Genomic DNA, 21,467 nt, shown 5'->3' with positions numbered 1-21,467 from the left:
TGGGTGGCAACCACACGGGCCCTTAGCTAAGCCTGGCATTACTTCCACTTACTTGTGTCAGGCTTCTCCTGTTTCCTTTCCTATCTGGCCTCCCTTGACCAACTCTTGGTTTCTTCGACCCCAACGGTATTAGGTTTCCGAGGCTCAAGGGTGTCTTTCACTTACCTCTCTAGTATCTATTATCTACCCTTCGACCCAATGGCGAAGCGAGCGGAAGAAGAATCTTATATCCCAGGTTCTCAACAATTGTGGAGGCGGATGAGGTCATGCCAGACGAACTGGCTGTAAAGGCGCAGCTCAGCCATCATTGAGCTCGCGGCAGTTCGTTGCAGTTCTGGTACCTGAAGTCACATGTCACATACATATGTGCCTTGATGAATTGTTCCAGAATCATAGTGTGTGGGTCACTTCCTCGCAAGCTGTAATCCACCTTAAACAAATTCACGCAAATGGCAATTTCTCCTGTCATTTTCTCTAAAGACCAATGGCGATGGGATAAGGACGATGGTAGCAGGCTCCGAGTGAGGCTGGAAGCTACTAGTCTGGACCAGCACATTGGCGGCAGGTGTGTGATGGTCGCCTTCCTGAGAACCCGTGTGACTACTCGGGAACCCGGTCCTGCATCTGCGACTGGGCAGGGCTATTTAGGATGACCGCTGCCCACCCTGAATGGGGAAGGCCCTAGAAAATGTGGGCTAAACATCGGAAGTCACACTTGAACCGGGCTGGGAATCCGCACCCAGTAGGTCACTCCTTATACTGCGGACGTAAACAAAAGAAGAATTAAATGATTATGACAATAGGGACATGGAATGTCAGGACCCTCCTGGACGTGAACAATTACAGGCCAGAGAGAAGAACCGCTCTTATCACCCAAGAATTAGCCTGGCTAGATATAGACATAGCTGCCTCGAGTGAGACAAGACTCTCAGGTGAGGGACACATTAGTGAGGTACGTTCAGGGTACACCATCTTCTGGAAGGGAAAGGATGCAGGAGAACCACGCATCCATGGTGCAGGATTTGCCGTAAAAACGAAAATAGTGAAAGATCTTCGACGTACACCTGTCTCAATTAATGAAAGACTGATGACTCTTAAAGTACCCATTGATTCAGACAGTTTCATCACCTTCGTCTCTGCATATCCTCCTACTTTAGACAGTGATGAAGACACAAAGAATCAGTTCTACCACCAACTGAACAGTACTCTCTCTAAAATACCCATTCAAGATAAATTAATTTTACTTGGTGATTTCAATGCCAGAGTGGGAAGGGACAACCGTTTTTGGAGAGACGTCATGGGTAAACAAGGTGTGGGAAACTGCAATGCAAATGGGTTGTTACTTCTTGGTCTATGTGCTGAGCACGAGCTTTTCATCTCCAATACCCAATTCCGTTTGCGTAACCGCTATAAGACCACATGGATGCACCCACGCTCCAAACATTGGCATCTTATAGACTACGTTATTACGCGACAGCGTGACAAGAAAGACATTCTCATCACAAAAGCAGCACTAAACATCGATGAGTGCTGGACTGACCATAGACTTTTAGTCAGCCGTTTGAGAGTACCAAAGTATCGCAAGCCACGATCCCACTTTTCAAACCCACCACGCAGAAAATTCAACATAAGCAACCTGAACAACAAAAACGTTCGCTCACACTTCCAAGACATACTGACTGAACAACTTAACAAAGCTCCAGCAATCACAGATGATGTCGAACAAGAATGGACCACATTAAAGAACATCATCAAAGAAACTGCTGAGAATGTTGTTGGTTTTAGTGCACGGAAAAGAAGTGACTGGTTTGATGACAACCATGGAGAAATCCAAGCCATCATCAATGCAAAGCAAGATGCTTACCTAGCCCTTGCTCAAGATCCGTCCTGCACAGAAAAGAAAGCACACTTTCAAGAACTCAAGCAAAAATGTCAAAGTCAAATACGAGTAATCAAGAACAAATGGTGGCAACAGAAAGCCACAGAACTCCAAAATCTTTCCAATGCAAGGAACCTGCGTGGCTTCTACGCTGGTATTAAAGAGCTTTGTGGACCTACCCGCTACTCATCTGAAACACTGAAAGCTGCTGACAACTCCACCATTCTTACTGAAAGTCAGGACATTTTAAATCGTTGGAAAGAGCACTTCAGCTCACTGTTCAACCGCCCTTCTACTGCCGCTGGAAATTTTCTCAAAAATGTCCCACAGCACCCTCCAAAACCCTGGATGGCTGATCCTCCAACTTTTTAAAAATTTTGCAAGGCACTCAAGAGTGTGAAACCTGGGAAGGCTCCTGGACCTGACAGCATCCCGATGGAGCTTATTGAGGGTGGCGGCTTGCCTCTAAAAACTAGACTCTTCTCACTCATTCTATTAATGTGTGAAACCCGCAAGGTACCAGCTGACTTGAAGAACTCCACAATTGTCACCATCTTCAAGAAGGGCGACAGAAGCGTCTGTGGTAACTACCGGGGAATATCTCTACTCTCTGTCACTGGCAAAATTTTTGCAAGAATCCTTTTAAATCGCCTCCAGACACTTTCAGAGACTATACTACCTGAGTCTCAATATGGGTTTCGACCTTCAAGAGGGACAATTCACATGCTTTTCTGTGCACGACAACTACAGGAGAAGTGCAGAGAACAGCAAAAGCCTTTACTACTTGTTTTCTACGATCTAGAAAAGGCCTTTGATACAGTTCCCAGAGAAGCCATGTGGATGGTCTTAAAACGCTTCGGCTTCCCTGAACATTTTGTTGACTTGACTGAAGCTCTCCACCATGATATGACTAGACAGGTCCTCTGCCAGAATGAAACGATTGGTGAATTCCCAATAACAAGTGGGCTTAAACAATGATGCGTTCTTGCACCAACATTATTTGCATTGTATCCGGCAGCTATCCTTTGCGAGACATCCGTAAACAATGCAAGAATAGAGCTAAAGTACAGGTTTGATGGAGGATTATTCAACCAGTCCAGACTCCATTCAAAAAGGTTCACAAGTACCACTCGTGTGACAGAGCTGCAGTATGCTGATGACAGTGCTTCTCCAGCTCATTCACCTGCAGAGTTGCAGCTGTCAGTTGATTCCTTCAGCAGGGCATACGAACGATTTGGTCTCTCCATCAATATTCCAAAGACGAAGGTGATGGCGCAGCCAACTCCTGGCTCCTCCGTTCCTGACTTCAGCATATCCATTTATGATACACCCTTGGAACAAGTGGACCATTTCCTCTACCTAGGAAGCAGACTGTCATCTAACTGCCCATCTAGAAAAGATGTGGAGAATAGATTACGTGCTGCCCATGTAGCATTTGGACATCTTACAAAGCGTGTCTTCCTGAATAAAGACCTAACACTGTACACCAAACTGATGGTGTACAAAGATGTAGTCATATGGTTGCAAAACCTGGACATTACATCGCTGTGATCTGAAGAAACTAGAACGCTTCAACCAACAGAAGCTAAGATATATCATGAACCTGAAATTGGATGACTTCATATCCAACACGGCTGTTCTTGAGAAAGCAAAAATGTATAGCATGGAAGCTCTTATCATTGGGCATCAACTGAGATGGGTCGGATATGTCCAGCGGATGAAAAATGACAGACTTCCACACCAAATGCTGTACAGCGAAGTGAGCACAGGTAAAAGGCCATGATGTGCCCCTCTCAAACGTTATAAGGATCAGTACTGAAAAATCTGAAAAACGTGAACATCGATCCGAGTAACTGGTCCACAATAGCAGAAGACCGATGTCACTGGCGCTCAGTTACCTCAAATGCTCTTCAAAACTTTGAGCTGGAACGTCGAAGAATGGAGAATGACAAACGCCAGAGATGTAAACTCCTCCAGGCTCAGCCACATCCTCCACCTTCCATCAGCTGTAATGTCTGTGGCCGCCTGTTCCATGCTAGGATTGCATTGCTAAGCCATCAACAACACTTCCATGCCTGAACCGTGACAAAGGAAATCTCAGGAGAGAAATGAAAACTTGGATACGAGTATCAGCCGACGACGACGAATAAATATGCTATCTCAAATCCATCCCTAAATAAATTGTTCCAAAACAAATAAAGTACACTCCTTCCTCTCTCCAGCAGCCTAGTGCAAGATGAGTCATTTTCCCGCCATTTTCCTCTCTAGGCCGTCATCTTGGGTTATATCACAGGAGGGATGACAATGCCCTCTGGTGGCAGCACTATGTACTAGATCAGTTGGACTCTGGACCTCGTGGTGAACACACTTGATGGCTGTACTGCCTCAAATTGTTTAAATAAACACATTCGTCCAGCACAGGCTGAGTCCTTTTCTCCTCCAGTTCATAGGAAGAGGTGGCGGTCGGGTGACTTAGGTTATTGGAGGTAGCCCAAATGCCCTTTCCTTTCAGTCATTTACTTAGGTTAGTGGAGGTAACTCAAGTGCCCTTTCTTTCCCACCATTTTCTTACGTTAGTAGAGGTAGACCAACAGACCTATCTTCCCTCCAAAATTCAAACTTCCCACCAAAAGCCGCCATCTTGGATAACGGTACTCGCATCATCAGCTGACGTCACGGCCGCCATCTTGAATGACGTAAATCGCGTCATCAGCGACGTCACAGCCGCCATCTTGAATGACGTCAATCGTGTCATCAGCTGACATCACGGCCGCCATCTTGGATAACGGTACTCGCATCGTCAGCTGATGTCACTGCCCCTTAAAGGTAGGCAACCCGCACGTTTTGGGTGACGCTCTCCTCTTTCCCCTACTGATGATGAGACATCCTGTGAAACATTACTAAATGCTTTCTCTGGAGCTATGTATAACATAGATAGGAACCTGTCTCATAATGAAAACATATTGCATCTAATGGCAACAAATAGACCTGACCTCTTTCAGGATGTTCACTTCGAAACTGGTATCAGTGACCATAGCATGTTTGTGGCAGCAGTGATTACCAAAATACAAAGGACAGCTAAAAAAATCGGAAAGATATACGAGGGTTGGAACTATAATAGTGGCAACTATTTATTTACAGATCGTACAAAATAGATACGTGTTTTAAAGTTTTACTGACCTTCACAGTAGTCACCAGCATAGTGTATAACACGTTGCCAGCAATATGGAAGTCGTAAGATACTCTTAGCAGTGCCAGTTGTGTTGATAGTTCGAGCGGCGCGGTTTATTGCCTGACGAATTTGTAGCAGTTCTGAATCGGATGCCGTGAAGTGTTTCCTTCAGTTTAGAAATCGAGTTCAACTTACGAGGGCTTAAGTCAGGGGTGTGCAGTAGTTGGTATAGCACTTAGCAGCCCCCTCAGTCAAACATGTGCTTGAGAATTGTGCTGCAAAATGATGGTCAGGTCCTGCAGAATGTGTCATCACTTCTGTCTGTATGCTATTCATTTTTGGAACACAACGTACGACCAGCTTAGAGACAGAAATTATGGCACTTTCTGCAGGACCCGACCATCATTTTGCAGCACAATGCTCAAGCACATACAGTGCAAGCTGTTGCTGATTTCTTTGATTGATGGGTGCCCCAGGGAAGTGTTTTGGGACTCTTGCTGTCCATGTTGTATATTAATGACCTTATGGACAGTAGTAATAGTAACCTCAGACTTTTGCAGATGATACAGTTATCTGTGATTAAGTACTGTCTTAGAGAAGCTGCATAAATATTCAGTCAGATCTCGATAAGATTTCAAAGTGGTGCAAAGATTGGCAACTTACTTTACATGTTCAGAAATGTAAATTGTTGCACTTCACAAGATGAAAAAAAGAACGTAGTATCCTTTGACTATAACACCAATTAGTCACTGTTGGAATCGGCCAACTCGTGCAAATACGTAGGTATAATACTTTGTAGGGACATGAAATGGAATGATCACTTAGATTCAGTCGTGGGTAAAGCAGGAGGTAGACTTCGATTTATTTGTAGATTATGGGGGAAGTACAATCAGTCTACAAAGGAGATTGCTCACAAATCACTCATGTGAACATTTCTAGAATACTGCTCAAATGTGTGGGACCAATACCAAATAAGACTAACAGGAAATATTGAACGTATGCACGAGGGTCACAAGTTTGTTTGAGGAACTGAACTGGAAGGCACTTGAAGATAGATGTAAACTATCCCGAGAAAGCCTACCAACAAAGTTCCAAGAACCGGCTTTAAATGACAACTCTAGGAATCTACTACAACCTCCTACATATCGCTCACATAGGGATCATGAGGATAAGATCAAAATAATTACTGCACATGGAATGGAATGGGAAGAAACCCTGAGGGTACAGCGTCATTATTGCAGCATAAAGGGAATTAACAGACTTTGAACATGAAATGGTGGCTGGAGCTAGATACAGAAGGCATCACCTATTTGAAATCAATAAGAAATTCAATATTCCAAGACCCCCAATGTCAGGGGTGTGCCGAGAATACTACATTTTAGGCATTACCTCTCATCATGGAAACACGGATGCTGACGGCCTTCACTTAACGACGGGGAGCAGCGGAGTTTGTGTAGATTTGTCAGTGCGAACAGACAAGCAACAGTGCATAAAATAACTGCAGAAATCAATGTGGGACGTGCGGTGAACGTATCCGTTAGGACAGTGCGGCAAAATTTGGCATTAACGGGTTATGGCAGCAGACAGCAGACGCCAGTGGCTTATCCAACAACGCAACACCGCCTGCAGTGCCTCTTCTAGGTTCGTGACCATATCGGCTGGATGCTAAACGACTGGAAAACTTTGGCCTGGTCGTATGAGTCCCGATTTCAATTAGTAGAAGCTGATGGTAGCGTTCGAGTGCGGCGTAGACCCCACGAAGTCGTGAAGCCAAGTTGTCAACAAGGCACTGTGCAAGCTGATGGTTGTTCCATAGTGGTGAACGCTTTGCTTACATGGAATGTACTGGGTCCTCTGGTCGAATTGAACCCATCATTGACTGCAAACGGTTATGTTCGGCTACCTGGAGACCAATTGCACTGTTCATGGACGTCATGTTTCCAAACAATGATGGAATTTTTATGAATGACAATGACCCATGTTACTGGGCCATAATTGTTTGAGATTGGTTTGAAGAACATTCTGGACGATTAGAGCGAATGAGTTGGTCATCCACATCGTCCGACATGAATCCCATCGAACATTTATGGGAAATACTCGAGAGTTCAGTTCGCACACAAAATCCTGCACTAGCAAAACGTTCACAATTATGGATGGCTACAGAGGTAGCTTGGCTCAACGTTTCTGCAGGGGACTTTCAACGACCTGTTGAGTCCATGCCACGTCGACTTGCTGCACTATGCCACACAAAAGGAGGTCCGACACGATATTAGTTTGCTTGTGTCGTATTTCTTACACCTTTACACAGTTTCTATATCTCAGTTCTTTTCTTTCTGATGATCCTATATACAGAATTTACATTTTTTTCTGATCTCTTTCTACATCCGATATGTATGGAAAACGAGGGCTAGAACTAGCAGGTGAATAGAAACCACGTACACACACACACCACACAGAGAGCAACCTGCCCACCCACCAACAGACCAAACCAACCACACATCCACCCACCCACCTCCCTCCCACCCACGCACACAACCACACACCCACCCACCCACCCACCCCACCCCCTCCCCGCCCGCCCCCCCCCCCCCCACACACCAACACAAACAAACACAAACACACACACACACACACACACACACACACACACACACACACACACACACAAACTATATACAACACTTACATGCATACACACACACAGTATGCATGCAAAATATATGCAGACACAGTGTGCAATCAGGCATGCATACACACCTACACATATGTCTATGACATGCGATTCATCCAACTATTACACACACAGATCTCCTATTTACAGATAAATAAATGAACAATCACATAACCCACCAATCAACAAATAGTGTGAGGGTCTCGATCATATCACCATAGGTTAACCATTTATCATCATGATGGCACAGTGCCACTTGCAACTGCAGTGCACTATGTACCTCGAGGCCTGGTAATCAAAAGACTACCTGGAAGACCATATGTGGAGCAGTGCCAACACCCTCGAGCAGGCACATCTTGTAATCCTTGATCGTAAGAGCCTTTGAGGCCACATGATGCACACTTGTAACCTGTCTGAGGGTGGCTATTTCATCTATATGGTATGCATATATTTTCGACCTGAGCCCCACAAACTCCACAACCTGCAAACCAATTGGCTTGTCTTTCATCAGGCCAATAAACTTCTTGCGTTGTGGTGTAATTCCTAAAGGATTGTCTGTGGCATATCCAGATATGCGGGATTCTTCATGTTTGTACCTAATTACTTCATGTGGATCACAGCCTTTTGCCCAGCAGATGAAACTGTCGGTATCCATATAAAGTAACTTGTGATCGGCGAATTTTGGCTTCACAAACTCATAGTGGAATCTATAAACGTGGAGTTTTGAGTTTGGAGATGTCCTGAAGCACACATAACGATGTAGAAAGCCTTTTTGAACTGCAATGGAACCTTGTCCATAACCACAGCGACTAGTCCTTCATTAAAGATGGTAACTTGCTTGCAAGCAATGCTGCTCGAAGGAAATGCCATTGGTGATACTATTAAGTCCCATCCTCACCTGTGACATTGCTGGAGGCATCTTTAGCGTGTATATCAAGGGTTATTCCTCAGCATTGTCAATAGCTTCAGGATGGAACTATTTAGCGAGACTAGGAGCTCTGGACACAGTGGCAAGTCGTTGTGCACGGCATGTGTATGGCTGACATTTTCAAGTTCTGTTTCCATAACATAGCTTACACCAGCATCCACAGTCACATCATGGGTCTCGTCCGTCAGTCCGTCGATTTCCTCTTCAGACAGCCATCGGGACACTCGAAACAGTGCAGCTTGTTGCATGGCGTATGCATAGAGGTTTTTACGTCTATTTAAAGGATGTAACTCAAATCCTCAGATGGTATGTATTCCACCCCGCTAATTCGCAGGTTATTCGCCTAAGCATACCTGTGCGTGCACTGACAAGTTCCCTGTGAATCCCGCATTTGGAGAAGAGCAGTATTTCAACCTTTGTCAACAGTTCAATGATGACATGTGTTCTTAACACCTGCTCCCACGAAAGTCCTGGTGCAGTGAAACAGAAGGAGGGATCTAGAGAGTGTGTGTCCAGGCATATGCTCATACACTCTGGAATTTCTCAAAGATGTCGGTGAGCAATGGTATATTGGTGTTCATGTATAGTCTTGCATATTATTCTACGATAGGGGTGCCAAATTCCTGGCAGATATTCATAGTGTGCTCATACTCCACTGTTATGGCAGTTTCTGTTAGTTTACAGGAGAATGTGGTAGTGTTGAGCAACGTGGTTTAGTGAAGTCTCGAAGCCAGGTGTGGACAGACCCCTCTTCGTGATAAGCTGAAACTTTGCATCATTGAAAAAATGTTCAAATGTGTGTGAAATCTTATGGGACTTAACTGCTAAGGTCATCAGTCCCTAAGCTTACACACTACTTAACCTAAATTATCTTAAGGACAAACACACACACCCATGCCCGAGGGAGGATTCGAACCTCCGCCGGGACCAGCCGCACACTCCGTGACTGCAGCGCCCTAGACCGCTCGACTAATCCCACGCGGCTTGCATCATTGAGATATGCGGGCTCTGGTAATATGCATGTCCTCCTGATTTACTCTCAGTAAATTTCTGATGAATCATGTGCGTGAAACATAGTGAATCCTGGATGTGGGGCGATATTTTTTGGCGTGATTCGTTTGCAGAAAGAAATGTACTTTTCAAAAGCAGAGGGATTGGCACTGACATTATCATCTTTCAAGCAGAAATCATACAAGTGCTTAACAAATGAGTGAGCATCATGCCTGCTCAATTGCGAAAGAAGACTGGTACATCTACATGGATACTCTGAAAATCACTTTTAAGTGCCTGACAGATGGTTCATCGAACCACCTTCACAATTCTCTATTATTCGAATCTCGTATAGCGCACGGAAAGAACGAACACCTATATCTTTCCGTACAAGCTCTGATTTCCCTTGTCATGGTAATCGTTGCTCCCTATGTAGGTCCGTGTCAAAAAGATATTTTCGCATTCGAAGGAGAAAGTTGGTGATTGGAATTTCGTGAGAAGATTTCACCGCAACGAAAAACGCCTTTGTTTTAATGATGTCCTCTCCAAATCCTGCATCATTTCAGTGACTCTCTCTCCCCTATTTCGCGATAATACAGAACGTGCTTCCCTTCTTTGAACTTTTTCGATGTAATCCGCCAATCCTATCTTGTAAGGGTCTCAGACCGCTCAGCAGTATTCTAAAAGAGGACGGACAAATGTAGTGAGGCAGTCTTCGTAGTAGATATGATACATTTTCTAAGTGTCCTGCCAATAAAACGCAGTCTTTGGTTAGCCATCCCTACAACATTTTCTATGCGTTCCTTCCAATTTAAGTTGTTCGTAACGTGTTATGACGGCTGGTGCTTCAAGTTGTGTGTGCTGTGAACTGCGTTGCATAACTTTCCCATTACATGACATCGGTCTCTACACGAAGGTTCTGCTTTTCTATCCAAAGGGAGTCCACAATTATGACAATCAATTGCCTGCTCATACGAAGCATCATTCTCCTGCGAGTCAGTCATGGGAATGTTGCTTCCATAAAGCCCATCAACTTTACATATGTGTTTTTCGAGAGCAGAGAGATCATAGAGCAAATATCTAGTAGTATTATACCGAATAAATGATTATAATTTGTTGTAACTGGAGTCATACAAGTATAGAACTCGGTAGAATGGCACATGTGGTACGTGTCTTTCTGTGAAGGTAGTATGGGAGGCAGTGGGGTCGCCTTCACAACGTGTGACAGGAACTAGGAGGTTCTCGAATTCGGCGTATAGGACGAAGGGACACCGTCTCGGTGACAAACATTCTGAAACTTTAATAACTTTTTATCCTAGGTAGGCATTTCCAAATGTACTGGTTCCTGGCTCGAACAGTCAGTGACGTTTCTTTCGAGATACTGTTTCTTGGTAAAAGAGTTGAGGTTTCAATGGCAGACACGGCGTTGACGATGTTGCCACTAGTCAATAAGTCTCAGGTTGGAATGAATTCTCGCACGAAAACGATTCGTATTTTGGGTCGAAAAACACATTATATTGTTTATTTCAATAGGACACGAGTATGACTATTTCTAGTCACGTGGTTTTCGGCAGAACATCACTACTAGTGGCCATGCGTAGGCAACAGTTTCTTATACTGCTTCCGCTGGTGCTCTTAAATATAGTATTACAGTCCAGTGAAGAAAGAGAAGAATGATTTTCCAACACTTGGAGACTTGCTGCGCGTCGTGATCAATATTCCTGAGTACTACCAATGCATCATAAAATGCTGTGGGTTCTTTTCAAAGAATACCATATATATTTTAGTGACGAGCCTTTTGCAGGTGCACACTAACGCAGAAGCCATTGATGCCTTATGTAAGTATCAGATGTTAATCAGAACGTGGTAGTCAACACACTGTGCACCACTTCCGCAATAAAAGTAACAGAACGTAGTGAGATTAACGTTCTACTGCACCAGCAAGACAATACCGTAGAGCTGCTGTTGGACAGAAAAGCAGAAACTCCATCTAGAGATCATTGTCATCTATCAGAGAACTTCTGCGGCATAGCTCACAACACTTGCAACTTGAGCTACCAACTGCCATGACACATACCAGTCTTCGTTGACAATTTGAGTGGGTGTGATGCTCACTTTCTTGTTGAGCACTTTGGTGATTTTTGCTAGAAAACTGATAACGTCAGCGTCATTCCTGACGCTGTTGAAAAGTACATTTCATTTTTCAAGCTAGTCGCGCCAAAAATGTCGCTCCACATCCAGGATTCACTATGTTTCATGCACATGACTCTTCAGAAATTTGCTGAGATAATGTATCAGAGGACGTGCATATTACCAGAGCCCGCACATACCAGTGATGCAAAGTTTTAGCTTATCACAGTTAAAGGAGTCTCCCCACTTCTGGATTCGCTGGAGAGACACCATGACACCACATTTCCCCACATTAGCACATTCTCCTGTAAACAAGCAGGAACTGTCATAACATATGTGGTGTATGAGCACGTAGTGAATGCTGGCAGGAGTTTGGCATTTCTTATTTAGAAGAATATGCAAGATTACACATGAACACCAATATACGATTGCTTACAGACATCATTGAGAAATGCCGGAGTGCATTCTATTTCACCGCACCAGGGCTGTAGTGGGACACAATGTTAAGAACACACGTCAGCACTGAACTGTTGACGAATGTTGAAAAAAAATGGTTCAAATGGCTCTGAGCACTATGGGACTTAACTGCTGAGGTCATCAGTCCCCTAGAACTTAGAACTGCTTAAACATAACCAACCTAAGGACATCACACACATCCATGCCCGAGGCAGCATTCGAACCTGGGACCAATGTTGAAATACTGCTCTTCTCATTCATGGGGGATTTTTGTACAGATATGCCAATGTGAATAATGTGTGAATGAGTGAGGAGGAGTGCATACCATCTGACTATTTGAGTTACATCCTATACTTGAATGTAAAAACCTCTACATATATGCCAAGCAACAAGCTGCACTGTTTCGAGGGCTCCAATGGCTGTCTGAAGAGGAAGTCGCTGGACTGAAGGACAAGATCCATGATGGGGCTGCGGATGCTGGTGTGGGATTTGTTCTGGAAGTATAACTTGAAAATGCCACCCATACGCACGACGTGTTCAACAACTTGCCACTGTGTCCAAAGCACCTAGTCCCGCTAAATGGTTCCTTCTTGAAGCTGTTGACAATGCTGAGGAATAAGCCTTGATGTATTCTACACTACAGATGCCTCCAGCAATGTCTCAGTTTGGGGATGGAACTTACTAGAATAGCCCCTGGCATCTCGTTCAGGCAACGTAGCTGATTGAAGTACTACACTAATGTAAACACCAAACAGAGGACGCTCGTGGCTTGTGACTTTGAAACAGATATTTATAAATTAATGTGGAATTCAGTTTTCAGGAAAATGTTAAATGATATCACGAAATTCAGGTAGTTTATTGATGAGTTCTCGTTATGACGCAAGAGATTACATCGCCAGGCCAAATTTCAATCTTCAATGAAGGACTAGTCCCTCTGGATATGGCCAAGGTTTCAGTGCCGTTCACGAAGACTCTCTATATCGGTATGAGTGTTCTGGACCTCTCCAAGCTCAAACCTCCACATTTATAGATTCCATTATGAGCCTGTGAAGCCAAAATTCGCCGACCTCAAGTTACTTTATATGGATACAGACAGTTTCAACTACTGGGTAAAAGGCTGTGATCCACATGAAGTAATTCGGCACAATCATGAAGAATCCCACATATCTGGATATGCCACAGACAATCCTTTAGGAATTAGACCACAAAACAAGAAGTTTATTGGCCCGATGAAAGACGAGCCAATTGATTTGCAGGTTGTGGATTTTGTGGGGCACAGGTCGAAAATATATGCATACCACATAGGTGAAGGTGATATCCTGAGGTGGGATACAGGTGTACATCATGTGTCCTCAAAAGCTCTTACGATCAAGGATTACAAGATGTGTCTGCTCGAGGGTGTTGGCACTGCTCCACATATGGTCTTCCAGGTAGTCTTTTGATTTCAGGCCTGAAGGTATATACCGCACTGCAGCTGCAAGTAGCGCTGTGCCAACATGATGACAAATGGTTCACCTATGGCGATGCGATCGAGACCCTCCCATACCCACACTATTTGTTGAATGGTGGGTTATGCGATTGTGCATTTATTTATCTGTAAATAGTGGATCTGTGTGTGTAATAGCTGGATGAACTGCATGTCATAGACATTTGTGTAGTGTGTATGCATGCCTGATTGCACACTATGTGCACATATATTTTGCATGCATACTGTGTGTGTGTGTGTGTGTGTGTAAGTGTTGTACATAGTTTTGTGAGTGTGTGTGTATGGTTTCCCTCATCTGTCTGTGCTTGTCCTCGTTTCTCATATATATTGCTAACAGGACCAGTGTGCATGTAAGTATTGTACATAATTGCGTGTGCTTTGTGTGTGTGTGTGTGTATGGCTTCCCTCATCAGTTGGTGCTTCTTTTTAATAAAGTTCCAAAACACCCAATGAGATGCAGACGCCACTGCGACAAGTAATTGAATATAAGGAGCGTGTGGCCAAAATTTCGGGAAATAACCCAAAAGTGGATGAGAGATGTTGAACATGTGATATCGTCAGATGGCATACCTCATCACAAGTGAGCAGTTGGGTTTGTCGATCCCAGATTCGCAGTTATGGGACACTGCTAACTGTTGCTGCACAATGGTGCAAATTTCGAACACTTTTTTTTTTTTTTTTTGAAAACGTGATCCGTTGTAAATGTAGGAATTACAGAATTAATTTCCTCGCTGTAACCAAGGGAAAGCTGTTCTTATTTTCTGTTTCTTTCCTTTAGTCCTTTCTTCTTTGTATGCAGACATTGTTTGGTAAAGAAAATGTAGGTCATTACTGGTAACGCTGAAACTTCTACTCATTTACTTGTGATGGAATATGGTAGGTTTTGGTTGTAATATACTTTAAATAAACCAGCGGAGGCCACGAGACCAGTAAATGAAATAATGAATATTACCTCGATGTAAACACATAACTGTCTAACACAGTGCAAAAATATTGCCTGTCAGAAGCAAGACTCGAACCACCGGCCTCATGTGCTAACGACATGCACATAGGCCTGGAGTCACACTGATATGAATACTTGAGTTGGGTTTGGATGATCAGATGCAGCAACGTATGTAATCTGACGGCGTCGCATGTTCAACATTTGTTATCTACTTCTGGGGCATTTCTCGATATTTACAGCCCCATGTGTCTTTTATAAAATTAATGTCTCAGCATCATTTATCTCCCTCCAGAGCTTTTTAAACGTTAATCAGAATCACCCTGTATGGAAAATGATCAGAAAGAAAAACGCAAATATTGATATAGGACGACCAGAAATAAAATTATTAAAATGTAAATATTTTATAAAAGTGTAACAAGTGTGACACAAGCGAACTGGTAAACGTAGTATTTAAGTTATCCTTCTCTCTACTAGTTTCAGTATAAATCATGAGTCATAAATCACCAGAAAAAATGTAAAAAACAGCTTTGCAAATATCCCAATGTATATAAGTTATAAAAAATTCTACACTGTATTTACAAATAAAACCATGGACAAATTGTTAATAAATAACAAAAATTTATTGTAAAAGTTTGTACTACAGGAAAGTAATTGTTGTTAATAAACTGTTAATTAATCTGTTATTATTTCAGACAATTTCACTACAGAATTGTTGTTAATAATAATTTGGTTATAACAAAACTGAACCTCTCCCCATGATAGATAGTCCTTGGCTGAAGAGACCTATGCAACTGAACTAGTTATAAACGGGAGGGGGAGCTTGTACTTATAGGTCCATGGGGGAAAGGAGAAGTTTCCATCCATTTTAATCGGTCCATGGGTTTCCCACCAATTTTATATCACAAATGACCTTCAGCGAGGTATATCATGAGCTTGAATAAACCTTGCAAAATTGCCTAAGGTGCATGGATAGTGCAGAGGTTCCCCGCAGTGACCATTATCATGGTATAAGTGTATATGTGCTTGGCCACTTTATCACGGGATAATTATATATTTTTATTTTTATAATTATATTTTATGATTTCGGTTGGGGTGGCTTTAAATATTGTGGGCTAGCATGAGACTTTTAATTAACTTATACCGCGATAACACTCGTACGGACATCTGCTGCCCCGAAGTACGTACGATATAATATTTTTTAAACACAACGCGCGACTCACCGCCTTCTAATAAATAGTTTGCGTGGGCGCTGCTACTTAGAAAAGAAAATATGCGTATTCTTACGCAAACTGTAATTATTAATATGAGTCTCAGGGGCTACTGGTTATTTATGTACCAAACTACATAAAGATTAACTTAGAAATTGCGGAGCTTATTGAATGAAAATATTTTTAATATTTGTTGTTCATTATTTGCAAGGCAAAACTGCAGAGAATCTCAACTGCCGTTAGCGGCCAAACTCGAAACATACTGAACTCATTCAGTATTCTAAATATTAATAAACGAAATCTACACTCCTGGAAATGGAAAAAAGAACACATTGACACCGGTGTGTCAGACCCACCATACTTGCTCCGGACACTGCGAGAGGGCTGTACAAGCAATGATCACACGCACGGCACAGCGGACACACCAGGAACCGCGGTGTTGGCCGTCGAATGGCGCTAGCTGCGCAGCATTTGTGCACCGCCGCCGTCAGTGTCAGCGAGTTTGCCGTGGCATACGGAGCTCCATCGCAGCCTTTAACACTGGTAGCATGCCGCGACAGCGTGGACGTGAACCGTATGTGCAGTTGACGGACTTTGAGCGAGGGCGTATAGTGGGCATGCGGGAGGCCGGGTGGACGTACCGCCGAATTGCTCAACACGTGGGGCGTGAGGTCTCCACAGTACATATCGATGTTGTCGCCAGTGGTCGGCGTAGGATCCTACGCAGTGCCGTAGGGGACCGCACCGCCACTTCCCAGCAAATTAGGGACACTGTTGCTCCTGGGGTATCGGCGAGGACCATTCGCAACCGTCTCCATGAAGCTGGGCTACGGTCCCGCACACCGTTAGGCCGTCTTCCGCTCACGCCCCAACATCGTGCAGCCCGCCTCCAGTGGTGTCGCGACAGGCGTGAATGGAGGGACGAATGGAGACGTGTCGTCTTCAGCGATGAGAGTCGCTTCTGCCTTGGTGCCAATGATGGTCATATGCGTGTTTGGCGCCGTGCAGGTGAGCGCCCCAATCAGGACTGCATACGACCGAGGCACACAGGGCCAACACCCGGCATCATGGTGTGGGGAGCGATCTCCTACACTGGCCGTACACCACTGGTGATCGTCGAGGGGACACTGAATAGTGCACGGTACATCCAAACCGTCATCGAACCCATCGTTCTACCATTCCTAGACCGGCAAGGGAACTTGCTGTTCCAACAGGACAATGCACGTCCGCATGTATCCCGTGCCACCCAACGTGCTCTAGAAGGTGTAAGTCAACTACCCTGGCCAGCAAGATCTCCGGATCTGTCCCCCATTGAGCATGTTTGGGACTGGATGAAGCGTCGTCTCACGCGGTCTGCACGTCCAGCACGAACGCTGGTCCAACTGAGGCGCCAGGTGGAAATGACATGGCAAGCCGTTCCACAGGACTACATCCAGCATCTCTACGATCGTCTCCATGGGAGAATAGCAGCCTGCATTGCTGCGAAAGGTGGATATACACTGTACTAGTGCCGACATTGTGCATGCTCTGTTGCCTGTGTCTATGTGCCTGTGGTTCTGTCAGTGTGATCATGTGATGTATCTGACCCCAGGAATGTGTCAATAAAGTTTCCCCTTCCTGGGACAATGAATTCACGGTGTTCTTATTTCAATTTCCAGGAGTGTATTTTTACTCTGTTAACTCTGAGACTATTGTAAGATCAAGGTAAAGAAACCTGTCACATTTACATTTAATATTATGACATGAAATTTTAATTAAATAATACAGTCAGCGTAATGGCCGACTAAATACTGCTAGGGGAGATGAGCTCCCTGCACTACGAAGTTCTGTGAAAATTTTGTTAATTGTAATAAATGGTTGCGTTCGTGAGAGGTGACAACTAAGTCAATAACACACACTTTCTAATAACAATTTCCATTATATTTTTCAAAAATACAGATAAAACTTACGTTAATTATCAAACAGCACTACAATGGCGGCCTGCAGCTAGACGAAACAAAAGCAGGAGAGATGATACAATCAAAGCATTATCTCTGATCTTCATGGCCTGTGTTACACAGAGATTATACCAAAAAACTGTGTTTTGTTAATTGCATCGATATTTGTGTTTTTAATAATAATAACTTACGTTCTTTACGCTTTGTTGTACATCGTGCAGACGTAATTAGTCTTTAGATAATTTATGTTTCACATGTCTCATAGCAAAAACTTCGTTTCCCTTTCTCCAAATGACCATTTATGTGACGTACCGTCACACCATGAATATAACTCGCACAATTGCCTAAGATACAAGGTTAGGGCTGGGGTTCCCATGGGTGATCCTGATCAACTGCAGAATGATTTCCCATGGAGAGGAGAATGAGGATGACCTTGAATATAACTGGCACGAGTGTGCAACCTGACATCGGAAGTGACCTTGAGATAACATCGTTATCTTGGTTTGAACTGGCATCGATAGCCTACTGTGAATCAGTTAAAGCCAGATGGGTCGGTTGTCTATCGCTCTTGGCCCTGGGCTCGAATATACGCTAGATGGCAGTAGTTTGAGGCAATCTGATGAACACTTGCCAGTCGACAAGCAGTTGTTGAAATCCAACAGCATTCAGAGCAAAGACACTTCGACTGTCAAAATTTTAAAGTAAATTGTCGAAATATTCGGAATAGAGTGTACTGTGATCCAGGAATTTTGTCGTACACAAATTATTCTCGGGTCCAAGAGATGGCTGAAATCCAAAGAGTCCTGGAACGTGTGTCGGAAAGACCGATTAGACGTCGTAGGAGGGGAAGTGTTCATTGCTGTCGATAAAGATACTATCTCTATTGAGGTCGAATTTGAGAGCGATTGTGTAGATATCTGAAAGGGTATAGCAGGTGTAGATGGAATCAAGTTAACTGTTGGGCGTTTTTACTGGCCACCTGATTCTACAGTGATATCTTTAGAGTCATTTAAAAAAAGTCTAAGCTCAGTAGCGTGGAAACAGTCAGATCATGCAATAATAGCTGGAGACGATTTTAACGTACCGAGTGTAGACTGGGACGTCTATGGATTAACTGCAGAGTGTATGGACAGGCAGTCTTGTCAAGTATTTGTGAACACTTTTCTGAAAACTGTCTTGAGCAGCTAGTTCGACAGCCCACACGCGCAATGGATATCTTTTAGACCTTGTAGCTTCAAACATGCTTGAACTTGTCGACGGTGTCATCATGGCGATGATCGTTGCTGAAGGTAATAAACCAGTCCAGAAGGCTGGGAGAGTAATTTTGACAGAAAGAGTAGATAAGCAGTTGCTAGCACCCCACTTACTGTAAATTGGACTCTGAAGAAGTAAGTGCCGAGTAAGTGGATTAAAGAAGGGAAATACCAACCGTGCTTTGATAATAAAATCCAGAAAACGCTGAGGAAGCAAACGCTGTTCGGTTCAAAAAAGAACGCACAAATGACGACAGGTGGAACATAGTAGTAGTTCGTGCATCTGTAAAAAGACTGATGTGCGAAGCATACAACAACTATCATCGTCATACATTAGCAAAAAATGTGGCACAGAACCTGAAAAAATTCTGGTCCTACGTAAATCGCCAGACAGGTCAAAGACGGCTCTCCAGTCACTATTTGACCAGTCTGGTGTGCCAACAGAGGACAGCAAAAAGAAAGCTCAACTTTTCAATTTCGCTTTTAAGAAAGCGTTCACACAACATACCATCTTATTACCGTCGCACAGGCTCTCGTAAGGAGGACTTAAAATAGGCATCCCAGATCCAGATGGAATTACAGTTCTGTTTGGTAAATAGTGCACTACAGCATTGGCCCCTTACTCAGCTTGCATTTATCGCGAATCTCTCGCCCAGCGGAAATTCCCAAGCATTGAATAAAAGTTCGGGTCCCTTATTTATACACTGAAGCACCAAAGAAACTGGTATAGGCATGCGTATTAAATACAGAGATATGTAGCGCCAGCGTGCGAACTTTTCAACGAAATATCATCGATATGGGCTTTCGGAGCCGAAGACCCACTCGTGTGCCCTTGATGACTGCACAACGCAAAGCTTTACGTCTCGCCTGGGCCCGTCAACACCGATATTGGACAGTTGATGACTGGAAACATGTAGCCGTGACAGATGCGCTTGCGGCCTGGCCGGCTACAGAGAAAATTAGAGCCAGGTAAAGGTATCCATTCACTGGCTGGCCGTCCCCAACGTCAATAACAAATCCGGCACGTTGTGTTTCTTGGAATACACGGCTAGAGCCGGCAGACCACAGGGAGTTGAGTGAGGCAAGATGGAAATGGAGGGGTCCTCTACTAAGAAAAAAAATAACAGGAACACTGTTTTTTTCTGATCATTGGCACAAAAACTTCCAAGAAACAGCATTCTTCTCATTTACACAGCCATAGTCTGCCGACCTGCGGCACAATCGTAGTGATAATTGAAATACAGATAGCAGTTGGTGGACGCTTAGGTTTCATACTGTGTAAACTGTTATTCTTGTAAGTTATGATAAATCGATTTACTAAGCATTAATGAAAAGAAACTATTATTTTTATTGTGTGAAAACATTTGATATATTGGGTGTCCGGATATTAAAGCCCCAGTTTCAAAACGCTGTAGAAAGAGAACCACTGCTCAGAATGACGTCAAATTTGAACAGAATATTATTGACAGAGGGGGAATGTCATTAAAAAAAGACAATAGATGGTGTTGTAAGCGTCTTAACGTAAATGTGGTCAGGTGTCGGCTATAAATGACAGATGAATAACAATACGACGGCTATGGTTTGAGTTGAACTTTACAGCATCCTTACTGTTCAACGTGCATGACTGCACAAGTTGGGCAATAAGCAGTTGTGGCACTGTTAGTTCGGTAAGCCCATCCGTCACGGCCAGGTCGTACCACATCGGATGGGAAAAATCGGTTTTTAATTGTCCCGAGGCCAAAATTCGCAAAAAATTAAACTTAAATCGGTTTCTGATTCTCGTGGGACTGGCGCAAGACACGTTCAATTTGTTGTCAACCCTTTCATGCCACAAGTTGTGGGTCACGTTCAGAATGCGTTGTACAATGCATTGCCTTCAATTCGAGCATGTACGTTCGTAATTGGAGCAATGGTCACAATATCTTTCAGATAAGATCACAGCCAGACGCCACACGGATTAAGATCAGGTGATTTGGACGGCGAGGTTGTTCGGAACTGACGTCTAATAATTCTAAAAATTCCGAAATGCCTCTGCAGCTTGCAATATTCTCCGTTACAGTCCGTTTCATGGGTTGTGGGGCGCCTTGTGTCCATCTGCAATGTCCCAAAACTTAGGGGAAGAAAATGAAACTTTGACGTCGTCGACAACGTATGTGTTAGTCGACGTTTAAAACGTGTGTGTCATCAGTATCGATATTGTCGCCAATGCGAGATGGCTTAGCGACCATGTTGATATCACAGGAACATGAACACCAAACGCAAGAAAGGTGTTCAGGAAAGTTAGGACAGTATTTGTGTTTGTTCGAACTGACAGAGTGTCACGCTCAACTTATTTAAAGGACGAATTGATAAATATTATTTCAGATCTGGCGAACGCGGGAAAACTGTAGCTACAGTTGAAAGACGTTATAAAC

At 43.7% G+C, this 21,467-nt stretch overlaps 1 protein-coding gene across 1 annotated transcript in view; it reads left to right on the top strand.

Annotated features, from left to right (window-relative positions):
- Nucleotides 1-793: 793 nt before the first annotated feature.
- Nucleotides 794-21,467, top strand: part of LOC126195579 (uncharacterized) — a 67,073-nt gene continuing 46,399 nt past the window's right edge. Inside the window, exon 1 of the mRNA XM_049934204.1 lies at nucleotides 794-2,114. Coding sequence (XP_049790161.1) covers nucleotides 794-2,114 — 1,321 coding nt within the window. The remainder of the gene's footprint in view (nucleotides 2,115-21,467) is intronic.

This window comes from Schistocerca nitens, chromosome 7 (assembly GCF_023898315.1).
Source record: "Schistocerca nitens isolate TAMUIC-IGC-003100 chromosome 7, iqSchNite1.1, whole genome shotgun sequence".
NCBI classification, from domain to species: domain Eukaryota; kingdom Metazoa; phylum Arthropoda; class Insecta; order Orthoptera; family Acrididae; genus Schistocerca; species Schistocerca nitens.
This window is presented reverse-complemented; position numbering and strand designations above follow the sequence as displayed.